The sequence below is a fragment of the Phyllostomus hastatus genome, unplaced genomic scaffold, assembly GCF_019186645.2.
Source record: "Phyllostomus hastatus isolate PE091 unplaced genomic scaffold, TTU_PhHast_1.1 phas_scaffold_129, whole genome shotgun sequence".
Taxonomy (NCBI): Eukaryota; Metazoa; Chordata; class Mammalia; order Chiroptera; family Phyllostomidae; genus Phyllostomus; species Phyllostomus hastatus.
The window spans coordinates 15,273,258-15,290,370 of NW_025334009.1; the positions used below are offsets into that span (position 1 = coordinate 15,273,258).

Here is a 17,113-nt window from a genome sequence, read left to right on the forward strand (position 1 = left end):
TGGTGATTGTCTGTAATTTGTAATTCAGGAGCTCATCTTTCCGGTTTGTTACCTTTCCGACCTCAACTCCGTGCTTTGCTCGCTTTCACCCCAGTCGTGCTGTCTTCCTTGCTGAAACACCCAAGGGTCTCGGTACTTGCTGAGTTTCTGAGAAGTCTGTTCGCCACGTGTCAGCATGACGTACTCCTTGGCTTCATTCTGGTCTTTAAATCAGCTGCCACCTTCTCAGGAGGCCTTCCCTGGCCGCCTGTCTCAAATTAGAAAGTCCTCCTACCTTTCTCTCTTTTTTTCTGTTTCTCTGATAGTATATATTATCCCTGCTTTATATCATTGTATTTTATATAAAATACTTTCTATTTCATTGATTTATTTATTTTGATCTCTTTCCTTCACCAGAATGCCACTCCCATGAAGGCAGGGGTGTTATTGTACCTCAATTGCCTAGGGCAGTGCCTGGCACATAGTAGATGCTCAAGAAATACTCGGGTCTCTGAATAATGTGCGTTGGTTGCTTTTTGGATACTCTCTGTTTACTTGTAATTACATGTGGGTGGCATGTCCTTTCCAGACTCCTCGGTCTCTTGGAAAAGGAGGGGAGATACTAATGAGTCATTGTTGGTGTTTTTAAAATGAGGTTTTCAGGGAAGGAACAGTAGTTTAACCGGTGCTTAAAACCGAAGTTGGGGGACCCATTGCTCTGTAAGTGTTCATTATGTTCATAGCATTTGCAAGGTGAGCCCCTGTCTTAGGTTTCCTAGGGTACACATTGTGGCTAGTTAGACTCAATCCCTGGCCTGAGGGAGGTCACGACCTAGGGGCGACGACAGGAAGGCATAGGTAAATGACTCGTGGATAAAGGACAGTAAGTGTTGTGAGTGCGACCTGCTTTTTATCTTTGACATCTGTAGATAGACTGTCCATTAAACGTTACCCCTATTATTATAAGTAATCAATGAAAAAACATTTATATCAATGTACTTTAGCCTTAATGAACTGATTAAGTATTTGAGAATTGGTATGCTATATGGGACTTTGATATTAAAAAGTAACTCTCCCCCAAAAAAGAATTCTGACTGAGCTGCCAGTTGTGGTGCGCCATAAAGAGTTGTGGTGACGTTTTTTGGAGCTCAGCTGAAGAGCGCGGGTGCATCACCTCTAGCAAGGCCGTGCGGTGCAGTGACTCGGAACATGGGCTTGGGAGCCAGCTCGCCTGGACTTGAATGCCAGCTCCATTCCCTCCTAGCTGTGTGAGTGACCTCGGGAAACAGACTGAATCTCTCGGGGCCTCACTTGCCTCATCTGTGAAACGGACACTATAGTACCTACCTCATGGGATTATAACGAGGACTAAACGACTTAAGGTGTCTACATAATACATAAAACAGTTCATAGCACATGATGAGTACCACACAAGTGTTACCTGTTGTACGTGTATTTACAATGAACTTTACCATCATTGTTGCATCATGGTGAACTCATCAGTCCAAACGAGGCTGTCTCTTAAAAACTGTTTTTTTAAAACTCTTACAATCATTTCCCTTTCTCTCCTGCTCCCCCGCATTCTTCAAATGTCCCTGCTGGCATCAGTCCCTGCATGTGCATGGAGTTCTGTTTGCCTGCTAAGTGCTTTACGTTTACATTAGTGGTGGTGTCCTGAACATCTTGTAATCTTTTTAAACTTGTCTAACTCAGCCGCATGTTTTAAGTTTGTTAATGTTGTGGGTACTTCAGAGTCATTACTTCTAGCTGGGGGTGTGTGTGTGTGTGTGTGTGTGTGTGTGTGTGTGTTTGGCTTAAATGGAATTTATTTATTTAATGTAATTTATTTTTCTTAAATAGTTTATTGTTTATGCTGTTACAGTTGTCCCAATTTTCTCCCCTTTGTCCCCCCTCACTCGGCCCTCCCCCGACTCCCACAGTTGACCCCCGCACCCATGACCATGTCCGTGGGTCATGCATTTATGTTCTTTGATTAACCCTTTCACCTTCTTTCAGCCAACCCTTTCACCTTCTTTCACCTTCCCGCCTCCCCTCTTACATGCTTCTGTGCCTCTGATTCTGTTTTGCTTGTTAGTTTATTTTGTTCATTAGAGTCTACTTGTAGGTGAGATCATATGGTGTTTATCTTTCACTGACTGGCTTATTTCACTTAACACAATAGTCTCCAGTTGCATCCATGATGTATGTACATTGTTTATTGTTTGGGTTTTATTTATACAACCTCTTACTGATACAACCTCTTACTGATATACACCTACACTGCGTCAAACTGCCCACCTTCATAAACAGTGGACATTCTCGTATATACAGGTGACTCTCAGTGCGTTGGTTGGGTACCTGCCCAGTAGAAGGCTTGAGGATCGTAGGGGACATGCATATGTTTTTCACTAAATTCTGCCGGCTGAACCAGTCTGCTCCCAGGAGCAGTGCAGACGGTCCCCGTTTCTTTGTATTCTTGCTATTGGTGTTATTTTACTTTTTTAATTTTGGCAGATCTGGTGGGTGTGGAGTGTCCTAGTTGCTTGAGTTTGTGTTTCTCTGATGACTTTGATGTTCTTGTTAGTCATTCACGTTTCTGCTCCTGTATGTTGCCTATTCTTACTTTCTGCCCATTTTTATAGTGTTTTCTGACTTCTCTTTGTAGGAGCTCCTTTTATATTCTAGATACTAATCTGTCTTCTCTGTCTCCACAATTTGTTAGTTTTGTCTAAAGTGGCCTTGTCGAATAGAAACCTGCATTTACAGTGTAGTCAAATCTACCAAATGTTCAGCTTGTGCTGTTGGTCGTCTTGAGAAATGCTTTCCTACCTACAAAGTTACCTAGATATTCTCCTGCCTTTTCTCTTGTTAGCTTTGTAGTTTTCCTTGTTACATTTTGATTTTTTACCTTTTTATATGCTGTGAGGTGTATGGGTGGGGGGTGCCCAAAAGCCTGGAACTTATTTATAAAAATTGGGTATTTATTCTTACATGTTTAAACGTCAGTCACCTTCAAAGTACCCTCCATTTGATGCAGTACACCTACTGAGAGGCGTTTTCCCACTGCTCCAAACAGTTTTTGAACTTGTCGATTTGATGCCCTTTAGTGCTTCTGCTGTTTTTTGTTTCACCTCTTCCACATTGGCAAAGCCTTTCCCTTTGAGCACTTTTCTTCACCTGGGGAAGCAAAGTCGCTCAGGATGAGATACGGTGAGCAGGGAGGGTGGGGCACGGGGGTCATGCCGTTTTTTGATCAAAAACTGTTGAACACTCGGTTCATTGTGGGCAGGTGCGCTCATCAATCAACCATCATGAAATGGGCAAACACATTGAAAGAGTCTTCACAAAAAAACTCACTGATGCCAAGTGGCAGCCCCTCGCAGCAGTGCCCGCTGGTACACTGACTGATACAGATGGGTTCCTAGAGCACTCGCCTAGCGGGGAAGCCTGTACTATCACAGGCCCGCCCTTAGAAGGTAATTCTGTGTTTTGGGGGGGCCCCCTTGGACAGCCAGCAGTATTTTTGCTTTTCCCCATATTAATTTATTTTTACACTGGTTTATGGTGCTGCCTCTGTACTGTACCAAGTTATGAAGTATATATAAACATTTTCATGCACTTTTTTCTAGTTTTTACTGAGGTTACTTATTAATATTTGTATTGGTGTTGGGATGAGTCCTCCTTTTTCCAAATTAACTTGACTCTTTACAAATCTTTATTTCCCATTCATACATTAGAATAAATTGGAGTTATTAAAAAATTCCTGTTGCAACTTTTATTAGAATAACTATATAATAACTAGGCAGAACTGATGTCTTTACAATATTAAGCTGTTCCGCTCATTAATCTGGTATGTGTATTTTCATATTCGCAATTCCTCATTGATTTCTTTTCGTAGATTAGAAAAGTACTTCACAAAGCTCTTAAGTATCCCTTACTGGATCAATTCCTATGCATCATAGTTTTTATTTGCTGTTGTGAATATCTTATTTTCTACTGTATTTCCTAATTGGTTATTGTTGATATGGAAGAACGCTATTGACTTCTCTAAATTAATCATATATCTGGCAATTTTGTTGGATTCATTAGTGTTTTTATTTTGTTGGTAAAATGATTAGGTCTCTACTCTGACATTTTTATTCCTTTCCTTTATCTCTCTACCACTTCTTTTTTCTTGTCTGTTTGGCTTATAAAATTAAAAGCAATCAAGTTAAAATTCCTATATTAATTATGGTGGTTACTCTAGGTTTTTGGTACGTAACTAAGTTAAAGAAACTTCTTCCCGGTCCTTGTTTTCAGATTTTTTTTCCTATTAAAATGACAAGTCAGCATTAAAAAGTCTGTTTCATGTTATTTACAAATAACAAAGTTATTTTCATTGAGAATTTGCAATTAAGAGAACGTAGTACACAATTATCTCACAATTATCTTGCTTTTAAAGATGTGTTGTGTGTATTTTTGTGATGCTAGGTGAGTGGGTTAAAGTTTTGAGCAAGAAGAAAGATAAAAATGTATAACATTCCAGCTTTCCTGCTTTCTATCAAATAATATTTACCTCGTGTTAGACACTCTTCTAAATACCTAGGTCCTCATTCCGTTGAGACGGGACACCTGGAAGGTCTGAGTCTTCAATCAGGCTTCTTTAGTTGACTCCTGAGATTGTTGCTTTGGGTCCACTTTTTGTATGTTTCATTGTACCTTTTGTGGCTGTAGCTTTTAGATCTGGAAAGGAGAAGGCTAGACTCGGGATTCCTTCTAGCTCTAACATTCTGCTTCCCCAGGAGGAGAAACGGAGAGGGTTGGGCTTGGCCAGTAGGAAGAGGCAGTCTTCACACCTTCAGAATGAAGGATAGAAAAGGAGTCTTGGTACTTGGAACTGCTGGGTCCCAAACAAAGGGTGTGGATGGAAGGTGCAAAGCTGAGAGGGTGGGTGTGTGGAGGGTTTGAAATCTCCCATAATTACTTCTGCATGGATCTGGAAGATGAAGAAGGCTGGGGGAAAGAGGGGAGAATAAGGTGGTGTGTGGCGAGGGGGCCGCAGGCGTGAAACCAATGCTTTCAGCCCATTTGGGACCTTCAAGCTGGACCTGGGCAGAGGCTGGGCCAGAGTTTGGGTTAAGGATTCTAGAGTGCTTAGGGTAGCTCTTAGAATCAGCAGAGTTTAGTGGGCGGTGGTGGGGAGGGGGGATGTGTGTGCTGAAAATGTTGGGAGAAAAAGCAAGCCAAAAATGTTAAGTTTTCTTTCCCTGTATTTGCAGGAAATGGAAATATATGCATTTGCTTGCACTGATTTTTTTCAGAGATCTGGCGTTTGCATACATAGTCACGGTTTTGGGGTGGTTTGCTTAGAAGCAGGCTAGAGACCGCCTCTCTGGGGGAAAATCACTGTTTTTCCTTGGCACACACGTTTAGATGCATTTGTGCATGTATTTTAAGAGGTTATTCGTATAAAGTTAATCGGGAAATGTTTACGATACATATTGAAGATTTGCAGATGACAAGGGAAGACATTCCCTAGGCTTAGTAACTCAAAGCTGAAACTCCTATTTCTGCAAGAAGACAGGAATTTGGAAAAGTAGAGAGTGTTAAGTGTACTTTTGAAAGTTAATCATGCGAATGAATTTGGAAAATGTCCCAGTTTTAAAATTTTTGTTTCTACCTTAGATCTGTTTTAACCTTCAGATAACTGAATATTAAGAAACAAAACTAAGCAAACAAAAAAAGCAGCACAAATGAAAAGGTTCATAGGAAGCTATTTAAGCAAAATAATGGAGTGAATTTATTTTAAAAAATTTGACATTTTATTCAGATGCTGACTCCCAGGAAAATGAAATTTTGAATGATTTTAAGGCCCCAAATATAATATTTTAAAAACTGTTATTCTTTTCCTTTTTTTTGTTGATTTTAGGATATATTTACTTTTGGAAGAAAAGGAATAAATCACTGTTCTTGTGCTTAGTTTTTACGTATTGAGAAATGGTACATTAATTTTTTCTTGGAGGAAGAGAGAGGGAATGTAATGAAATGGTTTTAGTTGGTTAAATTTGTTTTTCACGATATATAACCTGGATGCTTTGATTTTTCTGCCTCCTTAGGGCTGTTTTATTCTGAAATATAGCACTTTTTTTTTCTTTCACTGTGACAGAATTCAAGGAAGTGAGGAAAATATGCTTCAAGTTAAATGTCATTTAAATGTTATAATTAATTGACCCTCAATAATTTTTCTGATTAGAAAAATTTTCTGCAGTTGTAGTGGTTGTCACGAATGTATATTTAAAATATTTAAATCCCCCTTTCTTTTCAGCTTTTTAATTTGAGCTTCAACAAGCCTATTATAAACTTTAGGTACATGCTTTAAGAGATTTTTAGGACCAGTTAATTATTTTTTTTCATTTGGGGTTTTGTATTTTATTCTACAATATTAATGGGAAATTGCCTGTTACTTACTTAAACTAGTTCTTTATCTTTGGTGCCCATGTAGCATTGGGATGATCTACAGGCACTCTGTGTTCTGCAACGGATGAGTTTTTGAAAATGTGAATCCATATTTTAAATGTAACTTGTCTCTGAAGCAAACTGTTTTTAGTAATTACAATGATTACTTTTACTTTTTATTGTTAAGGAAGTGGTAAGACTATGTTTTCTTTTTTAAGATTTTTAAAAATTTATTTATAGAGAAGGAAGGGAGAGAGATAGAAACATCAATGTGTGGTTGCTGGGGGCCGTGGCCTGCAACCCAGGCATGTACTCTGACTGGGAATCAAACCTGTGACACTGGTTCGCAGCCCACGCTCAATCCACTGAGCTGCGCCAGCCAGGGCGACTCTGTTTTCTTAAGGCACTGTTGGCAAAAACAACCTTTAAGTCCATGAAGGATTGGATTCTGGGACTATTTACCTGTCTACTATACCGATGCCCAAAGGCTTCATTTTTATTAATTTTTGAAGGACAACGATGACATTTACTGCATATTTACTGTGTGGCATGTTTACCTACTTCTTATTTCATTCTCCAACAGCCCCATGAGGTAGCAATATTAAAATTTCAGAAGTAAAGACACCATGTTAGCTTCCCAGGCTACACAGCTTGTAAGTGGTGGAGTCCAGATTTGAACTCAGCCCACTGACTTCAGACCCAGTGCTCCTACCACTCCCCCACAGTGTGTTTTAGGGTTAGGTCCTCTTGCTTCTCTTCGGGACAGTGGAGCGCTGTGGAGGCCTCTGGACAGCCCAGCTGATTCTGCTCTAAGCCTCCCAGACCAGACATGCTCTCTCCAGCTCATGGCTTGATTTCCCTGGCTGGACAAATTCTTTCTAGTTCTTCCTCTCCCTTTCCGGTCATACCTTTTCTTCATGCCCATTTTGGCTAGTATATACTAAGCATACGTGTGTGTGTTCCTTCTGCAAAATCTTTAGGAGTGTATGAACCCAAGGAAGAATGTGGGGACCATCCAAGAGGTGGGTGTGAACACCATGAGACCTGATTGCTTGCTGAGTGCCTGGGTGGGTCTGGGCAGACACCAGGGGCGACTCTCCTAGGGAAAGGGCGATTCTCCCTCCCCTAGAGAAATGGCTCCCCTCGACTCAGAATTTTCCGCAGATGACGCACTTGGCATTTCTAGTTGCCCCCTGGAAATAGTGAAGTAAATATTTGGAGAAAATCTGCTGTGTTGTTCCTCAGACTCTGACAGTACTTTATTTGAAATGAGTAGCAAGGATGAATGTTTGACATTTAAGCACAAAACCTGGACACTTTAGACAGCTGTGTTTTGGAAAGAACCTACTCGTTCATAGGGATGGCAGTTTGCTGCCTTTTCTCTCTTTTTGTCCTGGTGCCTGATGACCTGTGAGATTTAACCAAGAGTGAGACTTTTTTGCTCATTTTACCGAGAGGAGGTCTGTGTGTGAATGGACCCTTGAGAATCCCACGGTTCATGGGAAATTAAAGGTTTTTCAACTCAAATTTACTGCTTGTGAATTCGAACGACAGCCGTTAAATAATGATCACGGGGTTAGATGGCCACAGTGGGATAATTCGGCTTCTGGGTGAATTTCATTACTTATTGCCATTTCCTGTGACGGTGTTGTAAATAAAAGTGCCTGATGCCAGAACCGTCTTCATCTCTCATTTCTGGTGGGTGCTCGTGCCATTCAGAATCTAGAAGTATTTTTCCCCCTACAGTCTTGTAATTTAATTGCTGTTCATATAGGTTCTCCAGTAAGTATTGAATGATATTTTGGGCTTCATCAGCATGATAATCGTATAGAAAATAAAGAGCAGGTCAGTGACTGCTTATGATTTTCTGCTAAGTGACTTTTTTAACAGTTTAAACATCCGTAAGGCCTTCGTCATCCATCAAGTGTTAAGTGACGTAAGGAGAGAAACGAGCTTTGGCCGCGCCGCTGCCGCGCGCCAGGCACTGTGCTGAGCGGTTTATGTGCATGAGCTCATCTTCACAATGGCTTTCAAAGGCCGACAGTATCGTTCCCTTTTTAGAGATTAGGAAACTGATGCTTCACAAGAAAGCTTCAATAACTCTTGGGAGGTCACACAGCTCGAACCTGGTGGAGCTGGGGGAGTGCAGCTTGTCTGTCTGGCTTCAAAGCCCGGTGAACAGTCGGTCTTTTCTTGGGTTGGAAGAAGCTTCCCAAACAATCCAAATGTATCTTAGTAGACTTTTAATGCCTCCATGAATTTACTGTCGTTAAAGGATTAAAAAAATAGCTTTTCTCCCCTCCACACTCCGAGGGAAAAGATTGAGGCCAAAAGTAGATGATGGCTGCATTTCTTTGTGATCAAGGTATATGCAGTTCTTGGACCACAGATGTTCTCCAGTTACCTGAGGCTGTTTAACAGGAATACCCTGCTTCCCAGCTTTGTCTGTGTTCCTGTTATGTCCACGTTTGACCCAGAGAACCTTGACAAGCTGTTGTGCCATTGCGGGGTAATGTGTCTACCCTGGCTCCCACCCTGCTCCCCACCCTTCTGGTGGTTTGTAAAGTCACAGCCATTACCACCGACCGGTTTTGAGTGCTGTGCCTGTTACCCAAGGTGGAGGCCAGGACCACTGGGGCCATCCTGCCTGTCTGGGTTCCTTGTGCACCGCTGTGTGTCTCACTCCCTTTCCTAAGCCTGCTTAGGCCTCCGTTCCTTCACCAAGCCAGCCAGTGTCGCTCTTTTTCTTCCTCCCTTCTTTGGCATTTTCTGGTTGTGTTTCCAGATTAGCACCTTGTTATACACTGTCTTACTCTTGAGGGAGAGGGAGAGGGAGTCAGAGTCTTTCTGTCTCAGTGTCTGTGCATCTTATGTCCCTAGCATAAGCATCTATGGTGAAACACATATTTCTCCTTGTAGATATTGGCACATAGTAGGTATTCAGTCAGTATTTACTGAATGCAGAACTGGCTTGAATCCAACATATCATTAGCTGCCTTTTCTCAAGTTGAAATGAGGTATAGGAGCATTTAGCATGTAAATTTTATGTAGAATTTTTAAAATGTTGGATAGATGATACATTCACATGGTTCAAAATGAAAGAATGTAACAATAAACTATACAGTGAAAACGCTCCTTCCCCTCTGCCCCTACTGTCTCATTCCCTGTTTCTGTACAAATACCAGCTTTTTCAGTTTTGCATATATCCTTTTAGAGTACTTTTGTGTTTTAAACAAGTAACAACAAAAATACTCATTTTTTCACATTTTCACGCAACTTTTCATATTATAGGATGGTTCTGCACCTTGCCTTTCTCACATAACTGTGTAGTTTTAGACCTTTCTTCCCCAGCCCAACTCAGAGACCTTCCTCATTTTCCTCTTAGGGCCCAGTGGTGTCCACTGTGTAGATGTGCAGTGTTTTGTGGAACCCATCTGTGCAGATGGACATCTGGGTTGTTTCTCATACTTTGCCATTAAACATACTGCTGTGGTGACCAGTGGGGACATATGCCATTTCACTGGGGCGCTGGGGTGTTGGGGGATGCTTCCCAAAACAGGGTGTTGCTGGCTCACAGGGAAGTGCGTTTGTAACTGCTACAGGCGCTGCCGACTGTCCTCACTACAGGTTTTCCCCCACCTTATGCTCCCACAAACCTGTTTCTCTATGGTCCTGTCAACAGGTTGTGTACTCAGACTTTTGGATTTTTGCCAATCTGATGAGTGAAAGATGATATCTAAATGTGGCTTGAATGTACATTTATCTTCTGAGTACAGTTGAACATGCTTCCATATGTTTGAAGGGCCATTAATCTTTTTTGTGAACTGTCTACATCTTGCTCTAGTTTAATAGTTTGCTTTCCTTATTGCTTCCTAGGCATTATGGTCCTAATTATAAATTAGAATGATGAGCCTTTTGTCTGTGAAACGAGGTGAAAATATTCTCCCTGGTTTATTGTTTGGCTTTCTTGATGGTCGGAGTATGTCTTTAAATTTTTTTTCCATGCCTAAGTTTTCAGTTTTCAGATAATCAGCTTCATTGGGCTTTTGTTTTTCTTTTAAAAGATTTTATTTATTTATTTTTTTAGAGAGGGAAAGGGAAGGAGAAAAGGAGAGAGACATCACTGTGTGGTTGCCTCTCGAGTGCCCCCTACTGGGGATCTGGCCTGCAACCCAGGCATGTGCCCTGACTGGGAATCAATCAAACCAGCCATGCTTTGTTTCGCAGTCCAGCACTCAATCCACTGAGCCACATCAGCCAGGGCTATTGAGCTTTTCTTTTATGGCTTTTGGATTTGGAAGTGTTAGACCTTCCCTACCCCAAGGCTACATGTTTTTCCTTCTAGTGCTTTTTGCTTTGTTTTTTCTTATCTTTTTGATCCATTTGGGGATCTGTGATCTGAGAGATGAATTCGATTTTGTTTTTCAGATGACTGCCCAGTTATTTCAATACCACTTATTAAAACATTTCATCTTCACTAAGTTGAGATGCCATATTCACTACGTACTGTTATTTGGATCATATCTTACCATAGGATAAAATATAAGCACAGCAGTAACAAATGGGAATCAGTTGGTGGATAACTTAGTACATTCACTTATGCAGCAGGCATTTACTAAGTGTTTAATAAATGAATCATTATGTGCCAGGTCATGGGGATGTATAGACGAGTGTGAAAGAGTCCCTAAGAACATAGTTGGATGGTGAATATAATCTCAGTGCAGTGGGCTGAGAGCAGAGGAGAGAGCGAGGCAGGGAGAAGCTTCGTACCACGGAGAACACTGAGCTGAGTCTTCAAGGTTCAGCTTAAGTTTGTGGGCAAGGAGGGTCAGGACATTCTAGAAGCAGGAGCTGGTAAGTGCCGAGGCGCAGGTCCACGAGACTCTGTAGTGTCTGGGAGGACTCTTTGTGGCCACAGTGTGAGGCAGGAGACACAACTGCAGGTGAGGCCAGAAAGCTAGTTAATGGAAATTGTCTCTTAGGTGGGTGAGTGTAGGACTGGAGCATGTAGTGTTGTCACCCCCGTCTCCGTGCCTCCATCCCTCTAAACCAGTGAAGAGGGACCCCCAAAATGGACTTATCTTCCGGAGGGCAGGCCCCTTATAGTATGGGCCTCCCCTGCTAGGAGCCCCTCTGTATCAGTGTGCCAGCTGGCGTTGTTGTGAGGGGCTGTGTTTAGCTTCAGTGAATTTTTTTTAATGATCTTTCAACGCATATGCCCATCTCATGACGGGTGATGTACGAGCGCACCTGCCCGTACTGTGCTGAGTGTTCAGCAGTTTTTGACCAAAAACAGCATGACCCCTGTGCCCCACCCTCCCTATTCACCACATCTTGCCCCGAGTTACTATTTTTTGTTTCCCTGGATGAAAAAAGTCCTCAAAGGGAAATGTTTTGCTGATGTGGAAGAGGCGAAACAAAAAAAAAATGGCAGACGCACTTGAAAGGCATCAAAATCAATGAGCTCAGACACGGTTTGGAGCAGGGGAAAAGAAACATCTTGATGCCGGTGTGTTGCATCACACGGAGAGTACTTTGAAGGTGACTGAAGTTTAAACACATGAGAATAAATACACGTTTTTTTATTTAAAAATTTTCCGTTTTTGGGGTCCCCCTTATAAGAGGCCCCAAATAAATGGAAGCCAACACTTGGCTGTGTTCTGCGGGGCAGTTGTTGAGTTTTGATGCCTGTTGCTTATTCTAGACGACTCCAAGCTCCCGAAGCCGAAGTCTCACTTTGCTCCCCCATGGAACACCCAGTTCTGCGTCTCCCTGTAGCCAGAGACACCTCGGTGCGGGGGCCCCCGCTGTGGTCACAATCACTCATCACAAGTCGCCTGCAGCTGCCCGAAGAGCCAAGAGTCAGTATTCCGGCCAGCTTCACGAAGTCAGAGAGGTAGGCTCCGCTCTCCTCCTAGGTTCTGCGGGCCGTGGGAGTCGAGGGCTGACTGTCTCTCTACACGCTTCTCTTCCCTTGTACCATCTGGATAACACAGAGAGAGAGGACCAGCAGCGAATGTCTCATCCACACAGACGTGACGGTCCCTCCTGGTTTTAAAAATATAGTTATTTCTGTATGTTTCTTAGCTTGAGTTGTTAGGAGACCTTGGTCAGAACTCAAAAGGCAGAGAAAGCAAGCCCACAGAAACATGGTTGTGACCAGAAAAGCATCAAAGTTGTCTCCTGCTCATAGCAGAGAATAGACAGTACATAGACAGCACAAAGCAATGCGCAGTCAGGAAATAACAGAGTGGTTTGAAACTCAGGAAGTGCTAGTCCTAAAGCTGGTTTCCCCTCTTTCTGGCCCGATTCTCTGTATGAAGTGCTTACCTCCTCCTCACCACCACAGCACACTCCGGGTTAAGGAAGAGATATTGTCCCTGCAGTCAGAAGACTCTGTTGTTTGAGAGCAGGTCTATCTGCAGCCTGAAGCTGAGTTTCTGCATCTGTACGATGGGGAACCCAGTCTGTGCCCACAACCCCTCATGGAAGAGTCAGGCTCACTTGTGATCATGCACGTGAAAACCCTTCAACTGGGAGTGCCTGGTGAACACATGTGGGCTTGTGTTTTGTTTTACTTGGATGCGCTGGGAAGTCATCATCTGTGGGTCCCAGAGTCTCAGGATTCATATCATCCTTTGCAACTAGTATCAAGAACAGACTGCATACAAGAAACGACACTGGTATTTACGGTTGCCTAACTTCTGTTGAGTGCTGAGGCTTTTTGCTTGCAGCTGACTTGTGTCTGGACCTGCTTGTCCTCTTAGAAAAGTAGCCTGTCCTCTGGGTCAAGGTGGTGAACGGGACTCCCAGAACAGGATCTTGCTGCCACCTGAGTCAGCCTGCACCATCTTGTGCCCTTAATGTCGTGAGCCAGGCGGTATCGTGTCAGCTGACCTCTCGGTCTGATTATGACCCACAGATGAAACTCTGAAATTCTCTGAATCAGATTCTTAGGTGCAAATGAAAGACGTTACTTCTTTTCTTAATAGATTGACATAGGTACTTACTTACTCTTTATTGTCTAATTAAGAAAAGGGGCAGAGTTATATATGCTCCCTTTGAAATAGCAACCCTGATGTGGGGAAAAAAAATAATGTTTGGCTATGAGTTTACTTCTGCTACACTGGATGATGTGAGGAATGGTTGTGCATGCGTATATATTGCTTTTCATTTTTCATGGCACCTTTTCAAAAAACTATTATGGAAAAACTTTGAATGCACAAGAAGTGGACGTTACCCATCACCCAACTCAACACTTCCAACTTTTCTGTTCCTGTTTCACCTATTTTGCCTCACCACTTTTTTTTTATGTTGCTAGAGTATTTTAAGGAAATCTTAAATATTTTATCATTTTAGCATTGCCAGTAAGTGCTTCAATATTTATCTAACAGATAAAGACTTAAAAAAACAACTTAACCACAATACCATCACATCACTTTTATGTAAACCTCATTGCAGCTTTTTTTTTTTTTTACAAGTACTTTAGGGACTATAACCTTAAAAAAAAGGAAAGAAAAAAAGCAAGTTGCAAGTTCTTGGTATTTTGAGAATGTTTAATTCTTTTATAATTTATCAGACGGATTTACTGTTATAGTGATGATAGGAGGCTTCCTAGTATGAAAAAAAAGAGGGTGCTTGTGTTTAATGAGCAGCGACCTAAATAAAAGTTGAGGTGCTTTAGCTTGATTTTTTAGTAGCATTGGATGCCAAAATCTTTTCTACCTCTGTTTTTTTTAAAAGTTTAGTTTTTAAAAGAATAAAAGTATGTCCTTTGTGCATGCATGTGTAAAATGTTAATTATATGAAATATATAATGCAAATATACATTGCAAAAGAAATCTAAAGAAGAAAATCAGAAGTACCCATAATGCTCCCTTCCTTCAGATGACCGCTACTAATATTTCAGTGAATTCACTTCTGGATTATTTTTCCTTCCATATTAGTTGCATATATAGGTATGTAAAAGATTGTGTAGTATGATCTAAACTTTGTAAACAATTAATACATATATGCTGATTTTTTTGTTTTCTGTTTTTCATCTGTTGGGCAGAGGGATTAATATAATTTCCCAGAGAGTCTCATCGTATAAATAATAATTAGGCAAAATGTGTCCATAGCCATTTTGATTTCTTTTTGTACTCCTAGGCAAGAATAGTTCTCTTCGAGTGGTTGCTCTTGTCTATTGATGACCTTTCTTGCTGAAAATTAATTTTAAGTGAGCTTATTGAGAAGTATGTGAAAACATTGGTAGTTCAGAGACTGGAAGGCAGAGTTGAGCGTTTTGGTTCTCAGATGCCACGTCCAGCTTCACTCTGATTGGGGAGGGGGAGCTGTTTTGTGACATCTGTCATCCTAGGATGTGGACAGGTTCACCTTGAGAACTGTCTAAGCAGATTTCCTACCAGAAAGTTCTGCAGTTTAAAAAGTATATTTCAGAGTGTGCAGGCTTCTGCTGTGAGATTCCTCTTATTTATCTATAAAATAAGTAGAAGAAAATGGCATAGCATTTTTAACCCAGCTGTACAGGGAAGATAAACTTAGGACCACGGAAGCAATGGAGAAAATCATCGCATATAAGATAGATGTGCCTGAATTCCCGAAGAATAAAAGAAAAATAGCCCAGCCAACGGCAGTAGAATAAATTTTAAATGGAATGCCATAGCTTGAGTAGAAATAATGGGACAGTTTAAAAGATTAAATAGTTATCATCTAAAATATAAAGAATTGAGATACCAAAGGGCAGTACCCAAAGCCCTTTCTGGAAGTGGTTAGGAGAGATAAGTTGGGAGAATTGGAGGCTCGGTACCATTATGAGGAGAATGGGAACATATCGTGACCAGCAATTCAAGGAAGAAAAATTAGGACTACTTTGTCTATTGGATTACTGGGAAAAATGATCGTCCGTCATTGGCTGGGGTATTCGTACAAGTCCACAATGTCACACATTGTCCTTTTGCTACAGTCTGGTGATAAATAAGAAGAATTAAACACAAAATAAAGCTGTGTGTTACCATTAACTCATAAATTGGCATTAGGAGCTATGTATACATCCAGAGGAAATAATCCATGAAGGAAGAAAGTTCATTTGGGTAAAACTATTCATACTAATAAATAGATGCAATAAAAAAACTCATGGGAATGACTAAATAAACTGTAGTAATATTTTTTTTTCCTCAAAGATTTTATTTATTTTCAGAGAGGGAAGAAAGGGAAGGAGGGAGGAAGAGAGATAGAGAGAGACAGAGAGAGAGAGAAACATCAATGTGCGGTTGCTGGGGGCCATGGCCTGCAACCCAGGCATGTGCCCTGACTGGGAATCGAACCTGCGATGCTTTGGTTCGCAGCCTGTGCTCAACCCACTGAGCTACGCCAGCCAGGGCTGTAGTAATATTCTTAACATAGTGAATTACTATGTATCAACTTAGGATAAAAGTGCTGTCCGTGGCCCTGGCTGGGTGGCTCAGTTGGTTGCAGTGTTGACCAGCACAACAAAAGGTTGCAGGTGTGATCCCTGGTCAGGGCATATGCCTAGGTTGTGGGTTCAGTCCCCAGTCAGGGTGCGTGCGGGAGACTGCTGATCGATGTTTCTCTCTCTCATCAGTGTTTCTCCACCCCCTTCCCCCGCCATCACTCTCTAAAATCAGTAAAACATATTCTTGGGTGAGGATAAAACGGAGTTCTGTCAGTGTTACTGGCACATGGGCACGTGGAAGTGAGAGTAGAAAACCAGGGCACAGAATCATATGTTCACATTGGACTCCATGTCCAGCTTAATATGGTTCAGAAGTAATTTAAAACAGTGGTTCCAGAATTTGGGGGTTTTCTTGCAAACTACAATTTAGAATTTTGGGAGCAATGTAAGTATTGCAATTTTTTATTTTGTCCACTAAGGACATTTTTTAAGTGTAGTGCACGCTTGATGGCCCCTCTCCCCACCAAAGCAATGTAATCTCAGCCTAAAGAGCCACTTCTTGCATGGAATAAAAAAACCACCTGCTTTATTTTCCTGTTTTACTACCTTATCTTGGATGAAGGGACTTCGTTGTGGGTTGATCATGGCCTGTGACTCTCTCTGTCTTTTTAAACCGCAGAGTACCACTGGTTTTTAACTTCAGAGTGATTTTCAGTGCAGCCCGTCTTCTCCATTGCCAGCTTTTCTTCTTTCCAGTTCACGCCCTGCTCTCCAGGAAGCCCCCCTCCTGAATGAAAGCATTTCCTCCTACCCCCCCTCACTCCCTGCTGTCCACGGGATATAAGGGTTGGGCTCTGGAGGGTGGCAAAGGAGGCCTTGCATCATCTGTCTCTACCTCCCCGGCCTTGCCTTCTGACCTCATCATCCCTTCTCATCCCCACCATGGACTCCGTCCCTCCCTCTGTGGGAAGGTCCGTGGCCCTGTAGAACTTCCCGCCGTGATGGAAGTGCTCTGTAACTTCGCTCTCCACTAGGGCAGGTGGGTGGGGCCGATGGGGTCTTAGAACGTGCTAGTCTGAATTGAGATGTCTTCTAGATGGAAAACTTGCACTCGATTTCAAAGACTTAGTTCACAAAAAAGGTATTATATTACATTAATAGTGTTTTATAATGCTCATTACACATGGAAATGGAAATACTTTCTGTATGTTGGGTTAAATTAAACATATTAATGTCACTTGTTCCTTTTACCTTTTTAACTGCCTGTAGAAAATTAAAAATCAT

General features: G+C 41.8%; 1 protein-coding gene across 2 annotated transcripts in view; it reads left to right on the forward strand.

Annotated features, from left to right (window-relative positions):
* The window catches only part of OSBPL10 (oxysterol binding protein like 10), a 243,446-nt gene that overhangs the window by 117,094 nt on the left and 109,239 nt on the right, over positions 1-17,113 (forward strand). The window contains exon 4 of one of the 2 annotated variants that reach the window (XM_045856914.1): positions 12,119-12,310. The exons of the other annotated variant lie outside the window; for it this stretch is intronic. Within the exon in view, the coding sequence (XP_045712870.1) occupies positions 12,119-12,310 (192 nt within the window). The remainder of the gene's footprint in view (positions 1-12,118; positions 12,311-17,113) is intronic. 2 annotated transcript variants of the gene reach the window in all.